This window comes from Pleuronectes platessa, chromosome 23 (assembly GCF_947347685.1).
Source record: "Pleuronectes platessa chromosome 23, fPlePla1.1, whole genome shotgun sequence".
In the NCBI taxonomy this organism is placed as follows: domain Eukaryota; kingdom Metazoa; phylum Chordata; class Actinopteri; order Pleuronectiformes; family Pleuronectidae; genus Pleuronectes; species Pleuronectes platessa.
The window spans coordinates 582,405-609,442 of NC_070648.1; the positions used below are offsets into that span (position 1 = coordinate 582,405).

The following is a 27,038-nucleotide window of genomic DNA, read 5'->3' on the forward strand; positions in this document are numbered from 1 at the left end:
GGAGGAGGGAAACAGGAAGTGCTCGTCACTGCCACAGGAATGGGTCAGAAAACAGAGAACACCTCGATGAGGATGAGGAGGATGGTGATGATGGTGAGGAGGATGAGAGCCTCCGGTCCTCTCGTGCTGTAGGAAGCTCACAACCAGTTCGTCTCAGTGGTGAAAGGATGAATCCTGGTTTCCGGTCTGGAGCCGATGCGTCAGGAAGGTTCGTGGCTGCTGGTTTCTACTCGTTAGCCTGTGGGAGGATGAAGGGACTGCTGTGTCCCCATCATCCACCAGTCTGTCCATCATCCATCTGTCCTTCTGTCTGTCCATCATCCATCTGTCCTTCTGTCTGTCCATCATCCATCTGTCCTTCTGTCCTTCTGTCTGTCCATCGCTGTCAAACTGTCCTCCTCCACCGTGGAGAGGGGCTAGCCTCCGTGCTAACTAGCGTGTAGCCCTGTGTGTTGTTAGCCCGTGTTAGCCCGTGTTGGCCCGGGTTAGCTCGGGTCTGTGGACCCAGGCCTGCAGCTGTCCCACCGCCTCGGGTCTGAATCCCTCAGGCAGAAGAAGTGGTTCCTCGTGAAGCTGTTAGAAGGAGCAGAGAGTTAGCATGTTAGCATGTTAGCACATCTGGGTCATAAACTGTTATGATGCACAACTCACATTAGATATTGATCTGATATAGAAAATACATTGTTTATAATGTGATGACCATGTTCCATTACAAACTAAATAAACAAATACAATATTATAAATTAAAAACTGTAGACCACATCCAATGTGCAACACTAACAGTCAGTGAATAATGAACCAGTGCAGAGTGGAGTTCCAGTGACTGGTCCCACTGGAGCAGTCTCCTCTGAGACTTGTTCCCAGTGGGCAGCAGGAGACTGGTTCCCACTGGATAGCATGACACTGGTTCTCACTGGGCAGCAGGAGACTGGTTCTCACTGGGCAGCAGGAGACTGGTTCTCACTGGGCAGCAGGAGACTGGTTCTCACTGGGCCGCAGGACACTGGTTCCCACTGGGCAGCAGGACACTGGTTCTCACTGGGCCGCAGGACACTGGTTCCCACTGGGCCGCAGGACACTGGTTCCCACTGGGCAGCAGGACACTGGTTCTCACTGGGCAGCAGGAGACTGGTTCCCACTGGGCAGCAGGAGTTTGGTTCTCACTGGGCAGCAGGAGACTGGTTCCCACTGGGCAGCAGGACACTGGTTCTCACTGGGCAGCAGGACACTGGTTCTCACTGGGCAGCAGGACACTGGTTCCCACTGGGCAGCAGGAGACTGGTTCTCACTGGGCAGCAGGAGACTGGTTCCACTGGGCAGCAGGACACTGGTTCCCACTGGGCAGCAGGAGACTGGTTCCCACTGGGCAGCAGGAGACTGGTTCTCACTGGGCAGCAGGACACTGGTTCCCACTGGGCAGCAGGAGACTGGTTCTCACTGGGCAGCAGGAGACTGGTTCTCACTGGGCAGCAGTGGAAGCCCCTGAAGTTGTTGTTGTGGTCGGTTCAGATGTCTTTGTGTAGAAACATGTATTTGTGTTTTCATAGAGCTTCATATATGATCCACACACACTGGTCTTGTTTCCATATTTAAAGCTCCTGTCTGACTCTGTTCAGAGGAACTTCCTTTGCTCTCTGGTGTCTAACATGTCAGGAGTCTGTGGTGAACGCCCATCAGAGTTCATTATGTGGAAACAGCAGTGGAGGTTTGAACATGTCCAGTATCTGGTGATCAGGAGAAACAGCAGATTGTCATGTTATCAAAGTGAAGGTGAGCAGATTCCTGATGAAGGACTTGATAACGGGTTCTGACCACATGTCAGGTAGGTTGAGGGACTCTTGTGTAGAGGAGCTGTGACTCTGTGTTTTATATGTTCACTCTCAATTGAAACTTTTGCACATGTCTCTACATTTCACTAAAAGTTGATGTTATTCAATCCAGTCACATTTGTCGGGGGAAAATCACACAAATTGAAATAATTAAAATCCGGTTCTCTTGAAGCGACTGCGATCATGTGAAACTGTTTATCCACTTTAGTGTTGATCTGATTCCCAGTAACAGACCAACAACAAGCTCATCACTTAACTTAGTAACACATGAACTCCAGTTAACTGCTCTCGACTCTTTTCACCCGGTTCAGGTTTGTGTTTGGACTTTTATGAAGTAAGACTTGTTTTTGTCCCTTCAGCAGAACCAGGGCTCAGTTCTTCAACTGGCTGGTGAGAGTCGGGTCGGACCCGAGGCCCTGCAGCCTCCTCATTGAATCATCTCATCACTGGAGGGATCTGAGCCCCTGATTGGGTTACGCTGGTCTGGGCTGTTTGTCTCCAGTGGGTCAGACACGAGCTTCAGAGCTTCATCCAGTCACGACTCCTCATTTACCTGTTTGTCTCCCTCCGCTCAGGTCACATGACCTCGTCTCATATCAACATAAATCATTTGTTTTATGATTCTTCTTTTGAGCTGATCAACTGAAACACATTGATTGATTTAAAGAAAAGTTATCAGCTGAATTAATAAAGTGGAAAATATGATAAATAAGTTTTTCTCTCCTTAAACTTCACATAGTTGTTCCTATAAGATGACACAGCCTCAGCAGTGTGTTAGTGACTCTGTGTTACAGTGTGTGTGGCTCCTGTTGTGCGATGGATGTTTTGTGACACACTGATCAGTGTGTGGAGCTTCTTGAAGGACGTCTCAGCTCTTTGTTTCCAGGAGGTGTGAGCCTGACGGTTAGAGGGAGTAAAACGCTGAGTCACATCCCAGCCCCGGTGGCCTGGGCACCACCTCCACACCGACCTGCCTGAGGAAGATAAGGCTCTTTGCCACACAACTAGTTGTGTTACATCAGCAGAGCCCTGCAACATTGTGTTGCTGTTATCGCAGCACACACTCAGCTTGTCCTCAAACCCTGTCGCCGGGTAGAAAGTCGTCAGTAATTAACAAACTCTCTTCACGTCCTCGTGTGAGTCAGCACTTTTTCACCAGAGAGGTTTGTTTTTGTTTCTTCATGTTCCTGTCACCTGTTAGAATCCCCCCCCCCACCTCATCACATGTAGAAGCTGATTGAATTTCCTGCTGCTGATTGGATTGAGGCTCGTCTCGTGGTGAATGGGTGGGATTGTTCCTCTTTGCTCTTTGCTCCACTCTGTGCCGGGGGGGATTACTCTGCTTCAGTTTCTGTCTGTAGTGTTACTGTCATCACAATGTGTGTGAGAGGTCTTTCTTCAGAGGGAGATGGACTCAGAGCGTAAAGGATTAAGATCATTACACCTCTTTATTCCTGATGTTCTCCAGGTTATCTGTCAGGTTAGATCCCACTGGCTGGGTGCTCGGTTCTGTCAGGGTCTTCTCGTCTGAGTCTCGTCTGAGCTCTGGTGTAGTTTCCAGCTTTGCCACCAGGGGGTGAGGTTGGAGAGCAGGTGCTCTTCTCATCCATGAGTCAGTTTAAATCCTCTGGAGGTTTTTCCAAATGGATTTAGTTCATTAAATCACTTCTACCAAATATATTGATTTAGAATTTCTATTTAAGTTAAAATTCCAAATATAGTCAGAGATTAAATATGATTTGCTGCTTCTGTTTATGGTCAAACAACCAATCTTTTTTATTCTCAATCATTACCTGTCCCCGGCACACTGAGGACTGTGACTCATGAATTCACTGACGACCATCATTCCTCTTTTCCTCCACATGAATCCTGCAGTCTGATGGACGTCCTGTATCCAACCTGACTGGAGGTTGACAGTGAATGTGTCTAAATCTAAAGAACATGAAGTTATCCCTCATCTCTCTTCATTCATTACCTCAATCTTCACCAATACAGCTCGATGATCATTCTGTAAACGATGAAGCACTGTAGGTTGTGGGCCTGGATGCTGCATGATGGACAGCTGGGACCGTCCAGTGGGTGTAGGTGGTTGTGTTGTGTAGGTGGTTGTGTTGCGTCTTTGTACAACTTGAATCTGGTCCATCACAGCTGCACTGTGTCCCTCTGTCTCTCAGAGTCTCTCTGCATGCTAACAGCTAACCCTACTAATCTGTTTCACTCTGTAGACTAAAACCTTCCTCACAAGACGGTGTGTGTGTCTCCACCCCCCCCCCCGCCCCCCCCCCCCATCATCATCCAGGGCTCGGGCTTGTTGCTAAATGGAGTCGGAGCAGCTGTACCACAGAGGCTACTGCAGGAACAGCTACAACAGCATCGCCAGCGCCAGCAGCGACGAGGAGCTGCTGGATGGAGCCGGCGCCATCATGGACTTCCACACCACCGAGGACGACAACCTGCTGGACGGAGACGCTGCCTCCCCAGGTAGGGAGGAGACAGGACACCTCAGCTCCAAGCCCACAGACACCAGCCCTCACTCTCCAGTCATATAGGATCTGTCCTTGAAGTCTCACCAAGATTCCCATCATGCCCTGGTCTTTCCAGTGTATCTGTGGTGTGACTCAGTCTCTCTGTCATCCACCGCTTCTTCTCCCCCCCCCCCCCCCCGCACCCGTCAGCTGCTGTAGCTGAGGCCTTGACACGCCCTCCTGACGCCCAGCATCCAATCACGATGATCGTCCTGCCCCCTGTCCGACCTGCTGAGCCTCACACCTGGTTACAAACTAACACAACTAGTGCTGCACCTGAATCAAGCTGCACTAACCTGCACACACTCATCTAGTAATACTTATGTAATTCTGCTGAATAACAATCATTTAACAAGATTAAATACATGACAAAAAGATCTCCACATTCTGGGTGGTTGAAAATATTACACATCACATGCATGATTATTGAGTTCATTTCATAAACTGAAGTATTAATTATGACATGAAAACATCTTTTATTAGATTAATAACCACATGTCAGGCTCTTGACGGACAGTTGTGTTTACCCATCAATCACCTGCTTCGTCATCTTCGAGCTTCGCCTGCTCCCATGTCCTCCATGTCCTCCATGTCCTCCGTGTCCTCCGTGTCCTCCATGTCCTCCGTGTCCTCCATGTCCTCTGATCACCTCTTCAATGCTTCCTGTGTCCTGCTGTGCACATTGTGGCTTCACTGCCTTGTTACATGCGCTCGGCCTTCTGCACGCTGCACCTCCTTGTGTTTGTGTTGTCAGGGAGCAGAGAGTGGTGGAGTAACAATACACACACACAGCTTGGTTTCATATCTTCATACCTGTAGTTTGTTTCTCTTCTCCAGCGTTCAGCTCTTCTTCTTGGCTCCTGTTTTCTGTAGGAGTTCTTGATACTCTTTACTTTAATGTGAAACAGCGCCCCCTGCAGCCACATATGCTGATCACTTCTATAAGGCTCTGTGTCTGAGTGGTTTGAATCAAGCTGCTGTTAAAAGGTTCTGTAGAGTCAGCAGCTGTTTCCTGTGTGTGAGGGATTCTCTCCCAGTTCAGTCTCTTAACTGGTGATGATCTTCTTAGTCTTTTACTGGGAAGCTGGTCCCAAACGTTCCTGCTTCTATTCATCCGACAAAATACACAACTTCCATAAGGTGGAATATTTGACTTTTGTATTAAGCCGGTCACAACAAAGGCTTCCAACCAGTCAGTCTTCTTTTTAAAGTATTGTAATCCAGTTCTTCAGGGCTTCACCCTCCAGTCTTGATTTGACATTCCCACACAAACCAGTTTGGCCACTGCTGGGAGCTGGTGTTGGAGGAAATCTCTGAATGAAGTCCTCCCTCGAAGGAGGCGCTGCCTTTCTCTGCCTCCCTCTGCTATTTTTACATAATGGTGAGGGGGGCGGTCAGACAGCTTGTAAAAGGCCTCCTCCCGGCCGAGTGAGAGGAGTGAGCAGAGTGAGCAGAGTGAGCCGGGGCTGGAACCTCCTGTCGGCTCGGACCGAGTACAAGAAACTAATGGAGAAGTTGCTCAGGGAACTTTGGCACTGAAGAGGATTCAACCTGCTGGATTAATAACTTCAGGCTTTCTGGTTCTTCTGAGTTGATTTGGTGACAGGACGGTTTTAACAAACTATGACATCAGCTGTGCTACTGCCTAGAGACAGGAGCCCTGCTGAAAGGTAAGAGGTCACGGGGTCAGAGCTGAAGTGAAGTGTGTGACATGTCAAGGCCCCGTTGTTTGAGCCTGGGAACTGATGTGATGTGAAAGCTCATGAATTAATTGTTTCATATAATAATAATTATACCAAGTTTACAAAACAGCTCCTGCTTTGGGCTGCAGCAACTGAACCTGGATCAGGTGGAACAGTGTGACGCTCATTTCTCTACACAACAGTTTGTGTTGTATTGTTGCACAGACGATGCAGGAGACGTCCAGATGACATGTGGCTGTTTCACATCCTCTCCACATGAGGGGTATTGAGTAATAGTTGTTCCTGATGCTTTCTGCTCATTCTGTATCATTGCAGTTCTTTTTATTTGTCTTTTCAAAACAGCAGTTGCACATGGATCTATTCAAAATGTTCACATCAGATTGTCACCCACTTATTTCTTCTGTGTGTGATTACAAAGCTTCCTTAGAGATGTGAATCTACCACTGAGGACAGATGTGGACAGATGTGTCCTTCATGGTTCACGGCTGAAACTACAGACGCACAATCAGACGTTTTCTCTCTCGGGGCCAATTCCAGAACCTCAACTCTCACTTTCTGCTGAGGTCATTTTATTATCTGATCCTCAATCAGATCATTTGACTCCGACTCACAAACAGTGAGGTCCTGTGAGACCAGGGATTTCTGTGGTAGTGAAAAGAAAGCAGGCCTCCCTCTGTGACTGCTTTCATTTCAGAACGACAACAACAACATGGATCTGATTAATATTTTCCACTATTTGCCTTCAAAATGCTCGAACGATTATTTTATTAATTGAGGGATCTGGTTTATAAAACATCTATAAATGGTCTTGAGACAAAGTTTTTAAAGTAGAAGTCAGACAACTACCAGCCTGTGTTCTGGCTCCTTGTCCTGCTGATTGGTTCTCAGGGAGTAAATGAAACTCTGTGTGGAAGAGGAATGCTGAGATAAAGTTTCTATCATCAGATCCAGACCTGTAGTGGACATTCTCCAGGGAACATCTGTATGATGAGGGGCAATCATGAGGTATTTCATTCAATCAGTGATATTGTTGCATGCTGCACCTTGTTGCTGTGAAAGTGATGAGGCCAAACTTGATGTGTTTTGCAGGAATATGTTATTTTTTAGTGGTAATTCAGTATTAACCAGATCAGTCCAGTGAGAGTCGGTTGTTGTGGACGTTAAGGAGGTGCTAGCGAGTTTGACCTTCGACCTCTGAGCGTCTATCAACACGTCTGATGTGGAGCAGTTAGTTAAATGTTCTGTGAAGATGTGAAAACACTTCACTCCCCTTCAAACCATTTATAAATGTCTGCTCTGACAGCTGCCACCTGTTCTTCAGGTGCAGGTAAAGGTCTGAGCACGGAGTCACATACATGCGCACCCCCCTGTGACCCGGCACATGGTCTCTCCCATACAGGCGGGGCTGAGACCTCCCCTAGCAACCGAGCAGGCAGGACTGACCTGTGTGTGTGTGTGTGTGTGTGTGTGTGTGTGTGTGATGACATCATCAGCCCGAGCTGTCAGCTGCTGCAGAGGAGGGAGAAAGAAGAGGGAGGGGAGGGGGGGAGGGAGAGAGAGAGGACTGTGCACTCACATTCTTCTGTTCACACAAACACACACATGCGCACTCTCTCTCTCTCTCTCACTCGCACAGCCCCACTCGTCCTCCTCTGGTAAACATGGCAGCAGCAGCGACACACACAGACACACACAGACACACACACCCAGCGAGCAGTGCGTAGTGAAGCTTAGCCTCATCGAGCTCCGGACATGGAGGAGCAGGACGCGGCGGCCGACCCCTACCTGCCCTACGACGGGGGAGGGGACACCATCCCCCTGCAGGAGATCCCTAGAAAAGGTACGCCACATATTGACGGAGGCCGTGCAGCCCGGTCGTACAGAGCGTGCGCGGAGCTGCGCGGCTTAGACACCGGAGAGCCGCTCTGGATTAGAAGCCATTACTAATGACAGCTCTGCCTCTCTGTGGATGATCCACCAGCCGGGTGCGTCACGTCAGATGGAGGTAGAGAGAGGACTGAAGTGTTCGGGGCCTTAAAGCAGCAGCGTCTAAAGACACAGTCCTGGGCGTCCATTTTAATGTCCCCCATGTGGATCCTCATTGATCAACACTGTTCTCAATGAAACCTGCTGGTCAGATCACTTCCTGTCTCACAGACCAGGGTCTTCAGTCTGCTGTGTCCCTGTCTGTCTTCTCTGCGTGTCCTTCAGGGAGCCGTCCTCTCCGTCCTGCGTAGTTAGATCTTCTACGGTGAGCGAGCAGAGACAAAAGGGCCCCAGTGAGTTAGGGACACAGCCGCCGCTGTCTCCATCTGCTCTGTGCAGCAGCTTCAGCCCACAGACGAGTCCTCGTCTTCATCACGATGTGTGGTCGTGTGTTGCTTCTGAGCTCCGTCACATGTTCTCACTGGTCCTTGTCTCTCTAGCTTCTCCTTCAGTAGCTTTAGCCCCTTCTTCCTCTGGGACCAGTTACAGGGCAGTGCAGAGCGTAGGGCATGAGGAGGAGGCAGTGAACCAGTTGGTGAATTGGATCATCACCATGTTTGTTGTTATGAATGAAACTCGTGGATGTACTCCTTAGACACCAGGCCAACACAGAGGCCACAGGGTCACATGTGTGTAGTGACGAATCTCTTTCTGACACAAAGGCAGAATCAATGAGCCTTCAGCCACAGATCTGCTTTATGAGCTGGTAAAAGAAAAACAGTGTTTGTATTGTTCAGTTTTCACTTCGAGGTCATTTACCTTAAACCCTGTTGCCTTGTCTGAACCATCAGAACGATCACATAGGTTCACATGCAGGGGAGAGAGGTCTGAAGAGACCTGAGTCTGACTGGGTGGACTCCTCCAGTCTGGTCAGCTTCAGGTCACAAGGACGTGGTGCTGGTCACATGGGACAGACTCCCCCCCCCCCCCCCCGTTGACCTGCAGCCTCTAAACCTCCTGGATCCGATTCACGCAGCAGCAGCAGAGGAAGGAGAGGTGGTTGTTGGGATTCCAGAAACCAGCAGCCGATGGTGGTTTCCCTCCTCACTGGTTTCACTGGAAGGCCAAAGCTAATGCAGTGTGTGTATGGAAGTGATATTAAGACAGTCTGTGTTCACGGACGTGGCTTCTTGCTCCAGAGGCTGAGGGAACCGACCTGAGCGTCACTGTGCTCGTACACAGGAGAAAGAAACTGAAGCCTTGTGTGTGTTTGTGTTTGTGCGTCTGTTGTGTGTGTGCCTGCTGAACCATTCCAGTGTGACGCTCCCCTTCGGTTTCTGTTTTCCGTGGCGTCACCGCTCGGCTCTGTTGATGGTTTCCAGTAGAGCAGCATCTCACCTGCTTTCATCAGCCTCTGTTCTCTTATTGGACGAACATTGAGACGCTCATGATTTGATTCAGAGACGCTTCTTGTTCACACTGCTGAGGATGAAACTTCTGGTGCTTTGAGTTGTGCAGTGAGTTTACTACATCGTGATAACGTGGTTATTACTTGGGAAAGGAAGCACCTGTGTGGATCCCAGTTTATCTGCTTACGGCCCTGGTTAAAACCCTTTATGGGATTGTTCTTTATTGCTGAACCATGACTGAGGCTTTGTTTGATAGTTCTGATCCTGTCCTAGTTCTGCTCAGGAGGTGAACTGAAAGGAGAAGACCAGTGGGTCATTGACCTCACCCACACTTTGTATCTTCAGCAGACGTCAAGTAAAAATGATGCTGAGCTTTTGTTTCATGTTGTTATTAATCACAATATTATGAAGGCAACTTGTTCTCTTAATCTAAAGTTGAATTTATTATTTATTAGTTGAGTTAGGTCTCAAAGTTTGAATCTCTGGGCCTTTCACCCTTAGTGACATCCTGAGGATGCTTTTAATGTATTGAATTAAGAGTTCCTAACCATGTTGGAAAGATTGTATACATACTGTACATTCCATTCTCTGAAAGCAACGTCAACATGTCTGAGATCTGATTGGACGGGTCAGAGGCTGTTAAAGGGCTACACACACGTTTGGATAGAGAAATAGAAATGTGTTTTATTTCATTTCATTTATAGGAGCTTTGCATGTGCGTGCAGACGTGAGTCATTCAGTTTGTTTTGCTCTCCCTTCTCATCAGACGTAACCAGTGACATGTGTCCCTCCTGTCATTGTCCTGATCCATTTATAATATAGAGACATTCTTTGAAAGGGCAATGGACAATGTTCTCCTTTTATCGTTGTATTAAATTGTTAATATTTGCTGTGGCTAAGTGAAGTCATGTTGAACTTGTTGCTGGACCAACATGACGTGGTTATTGGCTCTATAGGCATCACATGGTCCCACAGACATAATCAGAGCAGATATAATCAGAGCAGCTAATGAGAAGGTCAGACGTCCAGTTAGGACTCCAGCAAGAGTCCACAACAAGGACTCCATCTGTTAGATGTTTAAACATAATTAAAACATTCACTTGAGTTTTTAGAATTCATGTTTGCACAGAGTTTGGTCAAAGCTGCTGGAGGAGTTCCTGAAGGTGGAGTTTTTCAAAATGCAAATGGTTCAGGTCATCCCACCATCATGTGATCTGCACCTCAGCAGCAGGGAGGCTCCCCCCCCCCCCCAATACCAGTGCTTCAAACCAGTGCTTCAAACCAGTGCGTCACTCCAGTGCCTCACTCCAGTGCCTCACTCCAGTGCCTCACTCCAGTGCTTCACTCCAGTGCTTCACTCCAGTGCCTCACTGCAGTGCCTCACTCCAGTGCCTCACTCCAGTGCCTCACTCCAGTGCTTCAAACCAGTGCCTCACTCCAGTGCCTCACTCCAGTGCTTCACTCCAGTGCTTCACTCCAGTGCCTCACTGCAGTGCCTCACTCCAGTGCCTCACTCCAGTGCCTCACTCCAGTGCCTCACTCCAGTGCTTCACTCCAGTGCCTCACTCCAGTGCCTCACTCCAGTGCTTCACTCCAGTGCCTCACTCCAGTGCCTCACTCCAGTGCCTCACTCCAGTGCTTCACTCCAGTGCCTCACTGCAGTGCCTCACTCCAGTGCCTCACTCCAGTGCCTCACTCCAGTGCCTCACTCCAGTGCCTCACTCCAGTGCTTCACTCCAGTGCTTCACTCCAGTGCCTCACTCCAGTGCCTCACTCCAGTGCCTCACTCCAGTGCCTCACTCCAGTGCTTCACTCCAGTGCCTCACTCCAGTGCCTCACTCCAGCTTGACTTCAGGCTGCTACCTGAGGGTTTTAGTGGTTGTTGTTCCAGATCAGTTCAGACTTCAGGCTGTGCTGGGTTTTCTGTGTGTGGTCGTATCTCAGTGGTGAATGTGTTGAGCTCTGCAGTGTAGCCAGCAGGACGTGTGTTTTATTGATTGTACTTGGTTTAATTAAATGTTTCTCTGTCTGTTCCTCAGGGTCTAACTACGTCATGTCTAACGGGGGCGGAGCCGCCAGCAGCTCCACTCACCTGCTGGACTTCCTGGAGGAGCCCATCCCCGGGGTCGGGACCTACGATGACTTCCACACCATCGACTGGGTGCGAGAGAAGTGCAAGGACCGTGAGAGACACCGGAAGGTGAGGAGCCCTTCACGTCCTCCAGAGACTTGTCCTTCCAGCCCTGAGGACATGGATCATTCAAGTTGTGATGATAGAGCTGCTTTTGGGGATATGTGATTGTTGCACTTAGAGACAAATGAACACAAGTTCTACTTTTCACTGTTTCACATCTTAACACATGTTTTGTAACACATGTTCAGATGGACACGGTCTCTACTTCCTTTAAGATAGAAAACGAGAACCGTTGCTGAAGAGGAAGTGACTTTTGCATTTTCTGCAGCAGCAACAGTTTATTTCGATCACACACAAGAAAAGAACTGGGTCATCAGTTCTCTGCCCGGTGGCTGAGCAGTTGGTATAAATAGCCCAGCTGCCTGAAAGACAATAATAAACAGAATATCCAGGTTAAAATAATAAACATCAGACTTTAAATGAGACAATCGCCGTTTGGAGGAGTCTGTTATTGCAGAAATCTAGTTTGACAAAAAATGACTTTGTTTGTTCTTCACCTCGTTCTCTGTGTAGAGCTGTAGTTGCACAGATGAGTGACGTCAGTGATTCCTCTCACTAGTTTAAACCTTTATCCAAATATTGACTCTGTTATCGTGCACAGCTTCCCGGAGCGTTTCCCTGTCACTCAGCTGGAGCCGAGTCGCATTATTCAAATAGTGCTCACTCTGTTTTAACAGCCAGGCCCTGCCGGCTGATTAGACAAGTTTTATTAGAGCAGTAAATTGAAATCATGCCACAGGAGTCGATACCTGAACAACTTATCTGCAGGTTTCCAATGACTGAAGTTTGACGCTCTTACAACTCTTGTTTTAAATCTGCAGTAAAGTTTAACTTTAAAATAAAAAGAACTGGTACGCAAGAAAGATTAATAAAAAAAGAGGAGAAGGAAGTAAAACTACTTTGGCTCCACTTCCTGCTCACCAGCCTGACTGACAGGTTGACCACACCCACCAGGCTTTAAGATATCCAACTGCATTTAGGCCTCTACATTATCATTGAGCTATAAACCTGTATCCATAATGTATTATGAATCCATGGTGTGGTTTTCTTTTTGTTTCCAGATCAACAGTAGGAAGAAGGACTCGGCCTGGGAGTTCACAAAGAGCCTGTATGACGCGTGGTCCGGCTGGCTGGTGGTGACGCTCACCGGCCTGGCCTCAGGTAGACCCGGCCCCCCCGCCCGCTGACACTCGAGCTTCACCTCACGCAGCTCACGCTCTCTCTCTCTCTCCTCAGCCTTTTGTTCCAGCTCTGCACGTTCTCTCCACCACACTGAGCTCACGGTTCTGATCCATCAGGATCTCAGTAGTTATTCATGTTTTTATCAGAAGAGAAAGAAACTGAGGTGTCACTCAGTGACGTCCAGCTGGTCAGAGGCAAAATGTCTTCTTCTGAAATTATAGATTTATGTTTGAAAAATCTGGCTGACCTGGAATCTGCTGGTCTTCAATGTGAAGTTAACGACACAGGTTTTAATATCTGGTTATAAAATGTTTTCTATGAAGTGGACTTTCCTGTAGTGATTTATGAACATTAGGTAAATGGTTCATATTTGGAGTTGTAGGTGTTGATGTGTCTTCGCTCTGAACTCTAAGAGCACGATGCACTTTAGAGAAACGCTCCAAGTCGCTGTGTGAAGTTTCTTTTATTGATATTTGCTCCAGTTCCATCACGCTCATGTTCATCTCGGAGCATTAGAGGCAAACTAACTTCCCACAAACACCTTTCTCTGTTTTCCTGACTTCACTTCCTCCTCCTGCTCTTCCTCCTCCTGCCAGGTGCTTTGGCTGGCCTTATTGATATTGCTGCTGATTGGTTGAACGACCTGAAGGAGGGCGTGTGTCTGAGCGCCATGTGGTTCAACCACGAGCAGTGCTGCTGGACGTCCAATGAGACCACCTTCGCTGAGCGGGACAAGTGCCCCCAGTGGAAGAGCTGGGCTGAGCTCATACTGGGACAGGCCGAGGTAGACTAACCCCCGGCAGCACCGGTCACAGATGATCAGAATCCGGATGTGACAGCTTCGGCTTTGCAGACATTGTGTAGATATTTGCTGCCAGCGCCTCTGGAGGTGTTGATCAGTTCCCTGGTGTCTCTGCAGGGTCCCGGCTCGTACATCATGAACTACTTCATGTACATCTACTGGGCTCTGTCCTTCGCCTTCCTGGCCGTGTGTCTGGTGAAGGTGTTCGCGCCATACGCCTGCGGCTCTGGGATCCCGGAGGTGAGTGTGATGATGAAGGTCCGGTTGGAATGTGTCACCGACCGCCTGCTGTCTGTTCTGACATTCTACTGACCCAACCATGGAAGGAGGATTTAAAAAGGAGAAATGATGGAAGTCGGTTGTCTCAGACGTTTGTCGGATGAAGAAAGTAAACGTCTCCTGATTTAAATGAGTGGGAAGTTACTGATGAAGAGAAACAGATAAATCATCCATGTTTTAGCTTTTTGTTTGTTTTTATACAACATTAGACAAATGTATTTTTGGACGATTCTAAGAAAATAAGCTTGAGCTGATTCTAATCTGTAGCACCGGCCTCTCTCTCTGCAGATTAAAACCATCCTGAGTGGGTTTATCATCCGGGGCTACCTTGGCAAGTGGACCCTGATGATCAAGACCATCACCCTGGTGCTGGCTGTGGCGTCCGGCCTCAGCCTGGGGAAGGAGGGGCCCTTGGTGCACGTGGCCTGCTGCTGTGGGAACATCTTCTCCTACCTCTTCCCCAAGTACAGCAAGAACGAGGCCAAGAAACGAGAGGTGACAGAGACGAGGAGGCGGAGCAGCCGGGTTCTGTTGTGGTGTCAGATTGTGAGTGAGATGTTTGTGACTTCATGTGTGTGTGTTTGTCCTCTCAGGTTCTCTCTGCTGCGTCAGCTGCTGGAGTGTCGGTGGCCTTCGGAGCCCCGATAGGAGGAGTTCTCTTCAGCTTAGAGGAGGTACACTCACATGTCCACACCCCCGAGCTTATTGTTCACGTTCTCCAACCTCAACAGAATGCTTAGAGAATTCTGCCCCCCCCCCCCTCTCCTCCAGGTGAGCTACTACTTCCCTCTCAAGACGCTGTGGCGCTCCTTCTTCGCCGCCCTGGTGGCGGCCTTCGTCCTGCGCTCCATCAACCCCTTTGGAAACAGCCGCCTGGTGCTGTTCTACGTGGAGTACCACACGCCCTGGTACCTGTTCGAGCTCATCCCGTTCATCCTGCTGGGGGTGTTCGGAGGGCTCTGGGGAGCCTTCTTCATCAGAGCCAACATCGGCTGGTGCCGGCGGCGCAAGTCAACACGCTTAGGTAAGTGACTCGGTCCTGGTCCTGGTCCTGGTCCGGGATCCAGACCAGATCTTGTTCATTTCCTGAACAGTGTTTGATTTGAGGTCCCAGTGAGAGTTTCCCACAGCCTGACGTGTTGGGTCTCTCCTCAGGGAAGTACCCGGTGCTGGAGGTGATCCTTGTGGTGGTCATCACAGCTGTGGTTGCCTTCCCGAACCCGTACACGCGGCAGAACACCAGCGAGCTGATCAAGGAGCTGTTCACAGACTGCGGCCCCCTGGAGTCCTCGCAGCTCTGTCAGTACCGCAGCCACATGAACGGCAGCAAAGCCTTCAGCGACAACCCCAACCGGCCAGCAGGGCCCGGCGTGTACGCCGCCATGTGGCAGCTCTGCCTGGCGCTCATCTTTAAAATCATCATGACCATCTTCACATTTGGACTCAAGGTGATGCCTGGACGTTCTTTCTCCAAAGAGGGCGGAGCTTCTACCGACTTCATCAGCACTAAAGCTCGTTCCTCTCTCTCTTCAGGTTCCGGCCGGCCTGTTCATCCCCAGCATGGCCATCGGGGCGATCGCTGGGAGAATCGTTGGCATCGCCGTGGAGCAGCTGGCGTATTACCACCACGACTGGTTCCTGTTCAAAGAGTGGTGCGAGGTGGGGGCGGACTGCATCACCCCCGGGCTGTACGCTATGGTGGGGGCTGCAGCATGTCTGGGTGAGTCAGCAGATTCATATCAAGGGCTGGTTACAGTGACCAACAAAAACTGAACCTTTGTTATTTTACTTTAATATTTACCTGAGTGTGAATGAGGCTGATAATCATCTCCTGAATGTTCTCGGTGCAGGCGGTGTGACCCGGATGACCGTCTCCCTGGTGGTCATCGTCTTTGAGCTGACGGGGGGGCTGGAGTACATCGTCCCGCTCATGGCCGCCGTCATGACCAGCAAGTGGGTGGGTGACGCGTTCGGCCGCGAGGGAATCTACGAGGCGCACATCCGTCTGAACGGTTACCCCTTCCTGGACGCCAAGGAGGAGTTCACCCACACCACGCTGGCCCGGGAGGTGATGAGGCCGCAACGCAGCGACCCGCCGCTAGCGGTGCTGACGCAGGACGACCTGACCGTGGAGCAGCTGCAGGGCATCATCAACGAAACCAGTTATAATGGTTTCCCTGTGATCGTGTCCAAGGAGTCCCAGAGGCTGGTGGGCTTCGCTCTGCGCAGGGACATCACCATCGCGATAGGTAACAACCCGAAGCCAGATGGTTTCAATTCAGTTGTTTCAGTGTCCGGGGCCTGACCTCACCTGAAACCACACGATGCCACTTGCTCTTTAAACAGCAGCTTGATTACATGAGTCTGATGTGTGAGTGTGAACAAGGAGAAAGTTTCCACCTTCTCTCTCTGAACGTCTGTGACTCTGGTGAGTTCCATCTCCTGTGAGAGGAGCTGAGAGTCACAGCTTCAGTGGGACGACACAGATCTGCTCATCACTTAGTTTCTTCTCTGAACTTCTCTTGTTTCCATATCTCTTAATATCTTGTCCCCCCCCCCCCTCAGAGAACGCCCGTCGTAAGCAGGAGGGCATCGTGTTGGACTCCCGGGTGTACTTCACCCAGCACGCGCCCACGCTGCCGGCCGACAGCCCGCGGCCCCTCAAGCTGCGCTCCATCCTGGACATGAGCCCCTTCACCGTCACCGACCACACCCCCATGGAGATCGTGGTGGACATCTTCAGAAAGCTGGGCCTGCGCCAGTGCCTGGTCACTCACAACGGGTAAGTGGAGGAGGAGGAGGAGCCTGGAGAACAGCTGACCAACATCATGTACACACTGGCCGGTGTTGCATGGGCTCAGATCCCCGGATTGACCCGGTAACCTGCATGGCCTAACCGCTGCACTTCCTGTATCCCTCCCATAACAGACTAAGTCTCCTTAGTCCAAGAGACCGAGCTGCCAGACTAACTACATAACTGGTGTCCTGCTGGGGACTCAAGTCAGACAGGGACAAACAGTCAACAAACACAGTTTTGTCCAAATGACAAATATCTGGTGATTTGTTTGACTGGGAGCCACCTGCTGGTGTGATGAAGGAATTACAGGACAGACTGTTTATCATCAGATTGAATCCTCAGGTCACTGATCACCAGAGAGGAGCTGTTTGTTGTTATTTACATCTTTATGTTTTACATCTTTAGAATCTTAAAGGACGAGGCTGGTGGTTTTTTATATTTTCCTGCATGTCAATAAATCTCATGAGAACAAAAACTTTTATTTTAGGAACATTGACCAAGTTCAGTCGGTGGTTGTTGTTTGTTTGGGTTTTTTTAACGTCAAGAAAAATATAGAATATCACCAGACTTGTTAAAACGTTGACTCAGCATCTCTCATTACATTTGATATGATTTACAATATGGTTTCTGTAAATATCCATGTTATAGTCAAATTAAGTTCTGTTTAATACTTTCAGTTGCATGTCTGTTGTGTCTGTTTTCTCTCTGTTGTCATTGTCTGTGTCTGTTGTTGGTCAGTTCACCCAGTAACAGCTGTGTGTTTCAGGATTGTGTTGGGAATCATCACAAAGAAGAATATAATAGAACATCTGGAGGAGCTCAAGCAGCACGTGGAGCCCCTGGTGACTAGCCCCACCCACTTCCACATGTGACCCCTCCCTCTTAGGCTCCGCCTCTTGGCCGTTTCTCTCTTTCCTGCTGTGGTTCCACAGACGAGTTAGACGACCTCTGACCTTCATCTTCATCGCGTAGAGAAGCCTTGTTGTGTTTAGTGGGAGCTGTCACCTCCAGAGCCTCTTTCAGACATGTGCTTCATTCATCGCTTTAAATGCACTATTATTATTATTATTATTATTTCTTGTAGTAAAAGGTTTGATTAATTGATAAACCAGACATCCATCCATTTCCCACAGCTTATTCAGGCCCATATCGTGTTGAATGATTATAAAAGAATAACTTTAAACATTGAATTTACTCTCATATGCAACAAGACAAAAACACCATTAATATAAATAAAGTCACACATTCGATGAGGATGTTTAAATCTTGTCACAGCTTTTGAGATCTTTAATACTTGAAGCTGATATCACGATGAAACCAGTTTGAATTTTCCTTTAAATTAATATTAAACAGGTCTTTAAAATAGTTCAATTGAACTTGGTGAAAACTCGCAGCCTAAATATCGTGTAAGACGTTAAACTGAAGCATGTGAGCATATAAATCAAATGAGTTCTAAACATATGACATCATTATTGACTTGTACAACAGAAGAGTTATTTAAATCATCTCTCCACTGGATGAGCATGTAGTTCAGACCTGAGCCTGATTGGTTCCCGTAGTCTCTGTGAGACCTTTAGCTGAACAGCTGGTGAAGCGTAGGACGTGTCTGAAAAGCTCTCAGTCGTTTCCCAGAGTGCATCTGTGCAGCTCGTCCCTGCGTCTGTGTCTCGTCCCTTCTTCTGTCTTCTGTCTTCTGTCCCTTTGAAGCTCGGATGTGTAGAATCCTGATTCCATTCAGTTCCAGACGTTCAGACGTAGTTTCTCAGCTTCACATCTGTTTGTTTCTCATTTTCCTTTTTCATCACATTTTTTAAATATTCCTCAGTTTCTGTTTCATTAACGTCTGCTTCTTGTTTTTGAACCCCCCCCCCCCCCTCTCGACCCCTGGGTCTCCACAGATTGAAGCCATGTGACCCGTCGCCTTAACGACCACTTGGCGAGTAGCTCGCTGTGTCATGACCACGTTGTGTTTCTGTGTAGTGATGTCATGGATTCCCCTCATTCTGTAGCGGTAGCGGCGTGGTTGTTGGTGCTAGTCCTGACTTAGCCAGTGGGCGTGGTGTGACCCTGATGAAGTAACTGACCCCGTGACCTCAGGTTTCCTCTAAGTCAGCAGAGTCGTTTACCAGGTCAAGACAAGTTGAACAGGTTTATGTTCTAACAAAAAGGGAAATGGTGACGTACATCTTTGCTTCACTTATGGCAGCTGTCATGTTTTTATTATAAACTCGACCTGACACTGCTGACGTACAGGGAACCCTTCAGCCCCCCCCACCCTTCACCTCTAACCCTTTCTGATCTGTACCCGGAGTCTGGTCCTTGAGGTGTTCGCTGCCTCCTGCTGCTCAGTAGATCTGATCTCAGTCCGATCCGCTTCTCTCCCTCAGACCTGGGTTCAAATGTTTGTTTCTGCTTGTTTCTGGTCCTGGTGCAGTTTAAAACCAAGACGTGTGTCTGACTAGAACAAAGCTCGTTGAGGTGTTTGGACCCAGATCTGCTTCTAACAGACAGACAACTTCCTTCAGCTTCCTTAACCCTTCAGCAGTTTCTCTCCACGTGAACTCAACTGTGTGATGTTAGAAGATGTGAAATCATTCTGTGCTCCTGGATCAGCAGGAATAGAAGCAGAGTGTTAGAAGTTCTTTGAGCTTTAGTTACTTTAACCTTAAAGGAGATGAAGAGGAAGCAGTTCCGTCCCACGAGTCACAAACTGTAAAAACTTGTCCTGTCACAGCGCCCTCTGCTGGTCGGACACTTTCAACACAATAGTCGTAAACGTGAATTTGCGTAAAACAATCAAGTTTGTGTTTAAACTTTACCTTTTTCCCTCGTGATTATTTTATACTATAATTTAGATTAAGTCTAAGTTAGAAAAAAACACTTTTCAGCCATTTAACGTATTTCTTAACGCAGTTCGAGTCGAGCTGTATGAGCAACACATCCTTCTTCAGCTTGGTCGGACGTGTCTCCTCTTCTTCTCCTTCTTCCCTCTGAGGTTCTAACTTCTCACCACATCCTGTTCTCCGAGTTTCTCCCCTGTAGGATCCAGTTCTCCTTCTTCTCACCAGCCTCTCTTTTGGACTGACAACATTAAACCAGCAGGGGGCAGTGTTGTTTCTGACCTGCCTCCTCAGAGACTCATGTTTTTGTCGGCCATTTTACGATTTTATAAATTTATATCCAATGAACCAAATCAAACTCAAATCACGTCCTCGTCTTGTGCCGACAAAATCATGAGTTTGTTTTCTCTCTGATCAGAAACCTCGTGCGTCTCCTCACTGATCTGTTTCCTGTTTACTCCTCTGCTCCCCCTACAGGCGGCTGCTTGGTATCGTCACAAAAAAAGATATCCTTCGTCACATGGCGCAAATGGCCAACCAGGATCCCGAGTCCATTATGTTCAACTGATCTGCTCCTTCCAGGACGGGGACGACAAGGAGCAGGAGGAGGAGCAGGAGGAGGAGGAGGAGGAGGTGTGTCTCCTGGACGACTCCAGTCTCTGACATTAGATCTTTTTGTTTAAATCCTGAACCTCACTGAGGGACTGAGACTTCTGCTCAGCGGCCACTGGAGGGAAAAGACTTGTTATCGTTGTGGCTGCTGAGGTCACGAGGAGGTCACGGGTTGAAGACACACACACACACACATGAGGAATGCACTTTTTACACACTTACACAGATACATTGAACATGCATGCTCTCTCTCTCTCCACACACACACACACACACACACACGTAAAGTGGACAGCTTCACTCGTCACGTGCCTCACCCCTGTCCTGTCCCCGTGGTGGGCGTCGCCTGGCAAGGGGGTCAAAGGTCAGAATGAACCGCCGATCGGAGGATGCGATGAGCGACCTTGAAAACCTCCAAGGCTTCAAACACCCCCCACAGACTCTCCCGTCCTCCAGCAGATGTTTACCTATGAATTCAATGTGTGTGATAGAATGTGTGTGTTTGTGTCCACTACATTCCAGCCAGGTCACAGTGGTAACAGAGGACGCTGGGTCTAATTGAGACGCTTTAACGAGCGTAAGACGCAGAGTCTTCAGAACTACACTGTTCCCGTTCAGAGGGAAGAGAGTGTGCGTGTGTCGTCTTGTGTCTTCATTCAAAGTGAACGCGTCCGGCTTCCATTTTGAAATCTGCTACAGGAGAAAATCATCTCAAACTATTTACTCTTGCTGCGACTTCTCATCCTTTGATCTTCTGCTGTGATCCATTCACTTTTTATGGCTTCAAAACAAAACGGAACTGGACACGTTGTTAGAGGACCAGGTCCAAGATGGAGACGTGAACTTCAGGCGTCAGACACTCGATGTAGATGATTAACACTTGATTAATTAACAAAAGTAGAAAATTTGATACATTTTCTAACAAAACCACGTCATTAAATCTAGGTTTTAGGTTAATAAAGGCTAACATCCAATTAAAGAGTCGACATATTAGACCAACCGACAAGAAATCTAATTCTAAACGTCTTTAATGCTCAAACAATAGACAAAGATCAAACCCTCCCACTTTGAATCCAAACTGCTACTGTTTCTATGATTAGTCTTTATTCTCAAAGTGCAAGATCTTATTCATTTGTAAATTTCAAATGTATTCTTCTTTGATAAGTTTTCTCTCAAAATGGAGAAATTACTTTTCCTCTAGTCATTTTTTTTTGTCTGACCTCACCACTCTTCTGTATAGTAATGAACATTCATGCTCAAAATTACAAAATGATTATTTAGTAAATAAATTCCTGTCATATCCCATGAAGATCAAAGGAAGATGTGGCTGCTCGCTGCCTTTGATCTCGCTCAGTCATGTGACTTCATTTAAAGTTTTCCAGCCTCGTCACACTTGTCTTTATTCTGAAAAGCTGAACAAACACCTGCTGCTCCCACTAATTGTCCTCAGAGCATGTTGTGACCCTTCAAAATAAAAGCACTGAAGAGGAAAAGGCACTTTACCTGTCGAGCGGCAGCGGGAGTGGATTCGTGAACCAGTGGTGTTTCCTAACGTTGTATTTCATTCTGATCTCAATGCTTTTTCCTTTCTTTTAATTTATGGCTAGTGTCGATAGAGTTGTGCATTATTATCAAGAATTTTATGTATGATTACATTGATTGTTTGATTGTACATTTCAAAGAAAATATGTAAAGATTAAAATTTTGTTTTAAATTAAAAGGCGAAAAAAGATGAGTTTGTTGTGTGCGGTCTTTAAACTTCACGTGTTTTAATAACCTCCATAGTTTTGGAAACTGAACCTAGTGGTCGTTTGATGAACTGAGACCTGATGTTGAGTTAAACAGACAAAGTTTATTCTCCAGTTTTTTATTGTGTAGCGTCGGACAGATCAAGTCGTCCTCACTGATGACATCACACCAAACATGACATCACATTTATCGTTCTCTTCGTATCTTTAACATTTGCTTCATTTGTCCGTGTGTTTTTTTTTAGCTCAATCTAACATTTTATTTTCTTTGTACAAGCTTTGCGGACTAATGTGTGTGTCACCGTAGACACAAGATCTCATTGGCTCTTGACTTTGGCGCCTGTGTGAGTCACGTGTGACGACTTCCTGTGACACGTTTAACTGGAGGCGAAGTAGGGCCGGATCTTCATGCTGATGGACTTCAGTGAATACCAGCTCCCCTTCCAGTTCATCCACACCATGCCGTCGTCTGTGCCGTGCTTGGCCATTTCCTTGGTGTAGGCTCCACCTATGTAGTATCGGCCGTTGGGATTGGCTGAGTGGCAGCGGTTGTACCACCAGCCGCCCCCGTCCTCCCTCGAGCACTGCTTGGACGGATCCCCGGGAGTCCTGGTTCACACCGACCAGACCAGGAAGTTAAGTTACTGACGTTTACAGAACAAAGTGGAATTCTTTCTTTGTGTATTTTTCTCTAAACAATAATCACAAAAAACTGCTCAATGAATTAAAACCTCAGTGTAGACATTGAGACCTTTAGTGTAACTTGTCATATTGACCCCCCCCCCCTCCCCAAGGCAGCCATGTTGTTCTTGTGCGACTCACCAGTTGTCGTTGTCTCGGTCGTACGTGCTGAACATCATCCCGTTGTGTATGGTCATTGTGCGGTTTTCACCGAACAGCTCCAGGGAACCTTCCAGGAAGCAGTTGCCGGCGTTTCCAGAGTAGCCATCAACTGCCATCACGTAGTTGGAGGTCTCTGATTGGATGGTGAACTGGCGGTACTGGGCGTGGACCTGAATTCAATCCAAACAGTTGAAATGGAATTCTTCAAACTACGTGATTTTTGTTATCAATAAAACCAAGTGAACAATAAAGGACAGAGGACATTTCCTTCGTCTCTCGAACTAAAGCTGAGACGTCCAGTTGGTGATGGACGCACCTTGTCTCCGGTCCAGTCCTGCATCTCGATGAGGACCTCAGTGGGGCCGGTCTTGGTCAGCTGACTGATGCGGTCGTTTCCGAGCCAGAATTCACCTGTCACAGGACAAACAGGTGGATGAGCTGAGTAGAGCTACATCCAGACGTCTGGGATGATGAGGCGGTTCTCCGTCTCTTACCCGGAGTCTCGCAGTGACCTTTCCCGACATCGAACGCCGTGTTTCCGAACCCGCGGCGATACTCGTCCCAGCGCCGGCCGAAGTCCACGCTGCCGTCGAGCCGGCTCTGGATGAGGAGCCAACCTGGAGGAGAGACAGAACCCAACGGTTAGAGAAGGGAGGAGAAGCTCAGTGTCGCAGGAGGTTGATGGATGTTCTCACCTCCTTTCTGTGTCGTCTGGTCACAGAAGACCTTGTAGGGGGGGAAGAAGGCGTCGGGCTGGATCAGGTACATCTGAGAGTCTCGTCCTCCACGACGGAAGATGTCCTCACACTCTTTACCTGAAGAGCATTTCAATATTATAGGGGATCACTTAATCCCTAGCTCCTGATCTCCAGAGGAGGAACCCTTACCAGACACCACAGGTATGGGACACTTGGTCTTGCAGGGCTCTACACACAACTCCCTCTGGGACTGGATGGCTTTTTCCAGCTTCTGGATTTTCAGCCGGACCTTGTCGAGGACGCCCTGCGACCACAACACAACACATTCAGTCAGAGTGTCGTGACTGTTGTCAACTTGTGTGAGTTTGTTTCTTCTACACACGACTCGATGGACGTACCTGCAGGACTCGGATGTTGGACGGAAACACCGTGTCCACCGTCTCCTTGATGTAGGCGTGTTGGTCCTCCACCCGATCCGTGTACTCCCCCACCACCCGGCTGTTGTCTGAGCAGAGAACCAGTGTTCACACACACACGGCACTGAACTGGCACTTTGTGTGTTTACTTTAGAGTTTGAGTGAAGCCTCCGAGTTACAGCCTGTGGTCTAAACACTTATGTAAAATGACAGAATGTTTATTCTTATGTCATGAAGTTGTTGTTGAAGATGTGTCTTCATGATGGATTCCACAGGTTCTTGTCTCCTCTCACCGTTCGCGACTCTCTGTCTCTCCCTCAGAGACGTGGACATGCTGGTGACGTAGCTGTAGATGGTGTTGGAGGATCTGGACAACTCGTCCACGAGAGGCTTCAGTTCGTTGATGCTCTGTAAACAGGATCGTGAAGATGAGACCACAGAGACCAGACCAAGTGGATCAGTGGAGTCAGATCTTTACCATCTTGACGTTTCTCTCTTGCTTCAGCAGCGTCGTCTTCAGTTCGCAGCCGGTGGGACACAAAACCCCCTGGTGGACGAAAACAGGAGTTCAGGTGTCAATCATGTTGGGTTAAATCATTACTGTGATAGTTCTGCGGTTGTGATTTTATTTGAATGAAGTCGTTCAACGGTCACTTCAACATGTTGAACTCTGACAAGAAATATAGAGTTTGTAAAATAAATTAATAACATAAAAACGATGGATCCGAATAAAAAGGTGTCAAAGCTTCAGTTCGTGATTTCCCCTCGTGGACATGAATCAGTTTTCACCGTCCCTGCAGTTGACAGAATCAAACATGACACGGGGGTTGTGCGGTCGTACCATATCCTGCGCGGCGTGGGTACATCCCCCGGCATCCGGCTGCGCCTCCTTCTCCCTCAGCTGGGCTTGTCCCACGGGAGCAGGCGTCGGGCGGCCGCGGTACCTGAGATATACACAGAGTCAGTGTGAGGCCATTTTCATGCTTTATGAAATATCTCATAATAATCTGTTTTTCACTGCCCCCTAGTGGCCGGCTGCTGTTTGTCATCCCATTTCACAAACAGTCTCTTTACAGTTATTGATGAAGTTTTATGTAGTAGTTTATATCGCTGCTAGTTGTGTAACATCACGCCACATTGTGTGTTAGTGTGAACGTACCTGCCGCCGCCGCTGATAGGGGGCGGGGCATATTGGCTGCTGGTGTACACATCCCTGCCCCTCGTGAGTGGGCGGTGACCTCGAGCGTTCACTCCCTGAGAGACGAGACAGAGACAGACATCATTTCAAAACTCAGACTACAGAGAAACACGTGATCCAGCAGAGTCTGTACGTACGGTCCCGTTCGCTGACGGTGAGATGGTGGCTTCCTGTGGGAGGCAGAAGACAAAGAGTTGAATCTCAGAGGTTTGATGAACGCTCCCCAGATGTTCATCCAGATGTTCTATCAGAGACGTGAACTCACCAAGTCATACTCGTCAAAGTCCAGGTCGTCCTGAGCCCAGTTCACGCCCAGGCACAGGCACAGCAGCAGCAGCGTCTTCATCTCCTCAAGTTCCTCTGATCAATCTGTCCCCGGGACCTGATGTCCCCCGGCTTTTATCCTCTTCTCTCAGGTGGACGTCCCACTTGTTGATCAGCTGAGGTCAGTGACTGGGGTCAGTTGACTGAGTCACAGACTCATGAGGAACAAAAGGGCAAAAGGACGAACACGCCTCCTGACATGTCCCAGTTCACTGAACGTGACTTTCCCATTTTGACAGTTTGGTTTCATCCAGAGAAACAAATTAGATCAGATCAAATTCAGTGAAGTCAAAGGAGACAACATTATTAAACTAGATAAAATCGTCTGTATGATTAATAACTGAAGCTTCCACTATTCACACATCTCCATCTTCCTATAAACTGATATCTGGGAGGGAGAAGCCTCTCACAGTTTATGTTTATATGAATTATATATACATGATGACAGATAAGTCCTGAGTTTTGAACATATAAACTTGAGGCTCAAACCGAACCTGAATTCATTGGTAAATGGTTTGAACCCCGACTGGATCCGAGGGAGTTGTGTGTATTGTGTGTTTGTTTGTCATCGGGCAGCAGTGAGTCACTTCTGGGAAGTTAGAGCGATGAAGCCACTGATGTTTGTTTGAGTCCAGAAGGTGGAGTTACGACATCACAGGCCGCAACACACACATAGACACACACACACACACACACACTGTGCATTTACACCAATAAACCACAACCAGTGTGTGATCAGCACCAACAGGTAAACAGTTCTAACCCCATTTGAACAACGTGGGTTTATAGTGAAGTGTCACCTTCTCGTTATGGAACCATTGTGTTAAACTTATATTAACAAACTGTTTCTGGTTTAACTTTTGACACAAATATTTTCTATCTGTCAACATTTAAAAGAATCAATATGTGTAAACAGAGTCCTGGTCAAAGGTTGTAGCCCCCCCCCCCCCCCCCCCCCCCCCCCCCACACCCACACACACACTAGGTTCAGGCCAGATGAAAAACCTGAAATAGTTCAAAGTTGAGCTTGGACCTGATTTCATATAAATCATAAACTTTTCCAGAGTTTGAGGTTTAACACGATTTCTATTGTAAGAAAAGTCCTTCAGCCAAATATTCATCCATTTATTATTAATTTTGCTTCACACGTTCATCTTTGGTTTTGTGACACAAACTTTCACCATCACAGTCCAATGTTTTGCAAACGTTTATTTTTATATTGATGTGATGATTCTAACTCTACAGATCTTAGAAGCTGGATACGCCACAAGTGAAACACCCGAGCAAAGAGAATGAACCTATAGAAGCTGTGTTTATATATAATCTACCTTTCATGTCACCAAGGAGCCTGATTGGACGACTGAGTTCAGACTGACTTGGAACAAACAAACGGGTAAGAGGCTGAGCACGAGTTGGAAACCCACTTGAAGTCGTCTGCAAAGAAAGAAAACCAGTTTGAATTTCAATAGAAAGACCATCAGGTTATATAAAGACCAGTGAGCGTATAACTCATTACATCCGTGGTTCATCTTCAGGCAGGTCTGGTTGGGATTGTTGATGTCGTGGTGGTTGAACCAGTTCTCGTACTCAAACTTGGAGCCGTCAACCCACAACCAGTAACCGGGCTGTGGGTGGAAACACACAAATATCAAACACACAAATAAATTGTATAGCTGCAGGATTTCAATGACGTATAAATCCTCCCTCAGGACA

General features: G+C 47.9%; 4 protein-coding genes across 14 annotated transcripts in view; 2 read left to right on the plus strand and 2 right to left on the minus strand.

Moving 5' to 3' along the window:
- clcn3 (chloride channel 3) lies at positions 1–22,234 on the plus strand. Of its 7 annotated transcripts, XM_053416240.1 has the most exons (16): positions 1–208; positions 4,129–4,310; positions 11,432–11,592; positions 12,648–12,747; positions 13,365–13,552; positions 13,688–13,810; positions 14,138–14,344; positions 14,443–14,523; positions 14,621–14,873; positions 15,005–15,297; positions 15,383–15,569; positions 15,700–16,098; positions 16,415–16,631; positions 17,413–17,488; positions 18,545–18,582; positions 19,964–20,104. In XM_053416240.1, the coding sequence occupies exons 2-15, from the start codon at positions 4,148–4,150 to the stop codon at positions 18,557–18,559; spliced, it is 2,463 nt and encodes an 820-aa protein (XP_053272215.1). In that variant the 5' UTR covers positions 1–208; positions 4,129–4,147; the 3' UTR covers positions 18,560–18,582; positions 19,964–20,104. The 7 variants fall into 7 exon arrangements, with proteins under 7 accessions (XP_053272215.1, XP_053272211.1, XP_053272214.1 ...); XM_053416236.1 differs by lacking the exon at positions 18,545–18,582 and having other exon boundaries at positions 19,964–22,234; XM_053416239.1 differs by lacking the exons at positions 17,413–17,488; positions 18,545–18,582 and having other exon boundaries at positions 19,964–22,234.
- fgb (fibrinogen beta chain) lies at positions 21,950–25,393 on the minus strand. Of its 2 annotated transcripts, none has more exons than XM_053416244.1 (13): positions 25,267–25,393; positions 25,139–25,171; positions 24,963–25,057; positions 24,645–24,747; positions 24,282–24,350; positions 24,097–24,211; positions 23,786–23,892; positions 23,577–23,691; positions 23,385–23,504; positions 23,184–23,306; positions 23,006–23,100; positions 22,669–22,859; positions 21,950–22,455 (listed from the first exon to the last, which is right to left on the minus strand). In XM_053416244.1, exons 1-13 carry the CDS (start codon positions 25,345–25,347, stop codon positions 22,224–22,226), a joined length of 1,479 nt encoding a protein of 492 aa, XP_053272219.1. In that variant the 5' UTR covers positions 25,348–25,393; the 3' UTR covers positions 21,950–22,223. The 2 variants fall into 2 exon arrangements, with proteins under 2 accessions (XP_053272219.1, XP_053272220.1); XM_053416245.1 differs by having other exon boundaries at positions 23,385–23,498; positions 23,571–23,691.
- Positions 25,309–27,038, minus strand: part of LOC128430238 (ladderlectin) — a 4,775-nt gene continuing 3,045 nt past the window's right edge. Inside the window, exons 5-7 of one of the 4 annotated variants that reach the window (XM_053416259.1) lie at positions 26,842–26,950; positions 26,654–26,759; positions 25,309–25,441 (exon numbers count right to left, since the gene is read on the minus strand). In XM_053416259.1, coding sequence (XP_053272234.1) covers positions 26,692–26,759; positions 26,842–26,950 — 177 coding nt within the window. In that variant the 3' untranslated portion in view covers positions 25,309–25,441; positions 26,654–26,691. Of the gene's footprint in view, positions 25,940–26,437; positions 26,760–26,841; positions 26,951–27,038 lie in introns of those variants that run through there. The other 3 variants (XM_053416258.1, XM_053416256.1, XM_053416255.1) reach the window with 3 other exon arrangements.
- The window catches only part of LOC128430232 (toll-like receptor 2 type-2), an 8,602-nt gene continuing 7,879 nt past the window's right edge, over positions 26,316–27,038 (plus strand). Inside the window, exons 1-2 of the mRNA XM_053416243.1 lie at positions 26,316–26,416; positions 26,571–26,718. The gene's annotated coding sequence lies outside the window, so the exon portion shown is untranslated. The remainder of the gene's footprint in view (positions 26,417–26,570; positions 26,719–27,038) is intronic.

Excerpts from the sequence above, each read along its gene's own strand:
- clcn3 (XM_053416236.1), top strand. The coding sequence starts at position 4,148 with ATGGAGTCGGAGCAGCTGTACCACAGAGGCTACTGCAGGAACAGCTAC. Across the intron at positions 13,811-14,137 it reads GCGGCTCTGGGATCCCGGAG|ATTAAAACCATCCTGAGTGG; the intron begins GTGAGTGTGATG and ends CTCTCTCTGCAG. Across the intron at positions 14,524-14,620 it reads TTCTCTTCAGCTTAGAGGAG|GTGAGCTACTACTTCCCTCT; the intron begins GTACACTCACAT and ends CCTCTCCTCCAG.
- fgb (XM_053416244.1), bottom strand. The coding sequence starts at position 25,347 with ATGAAGACGCTGCTGCTGCTGTGCCTGTGCCTGGGCGTGAACTGGGCT. Across the intron at positions 25,172-25,266 it reads ACTTTGACGAGTATGACTTG|GAAGCCACCATCTCACCGTC; the intron begins GTGAGTTCACGT and ends TGCCTCCCACAG. Across the intron at positions 24,748-24,962 it reads CCTATCAGCGGCGGCGGCAG|GTACCGCGGCCGCCCGACGC; the intron begins GTACGTTCACAC and ends TGTATATCTCAG.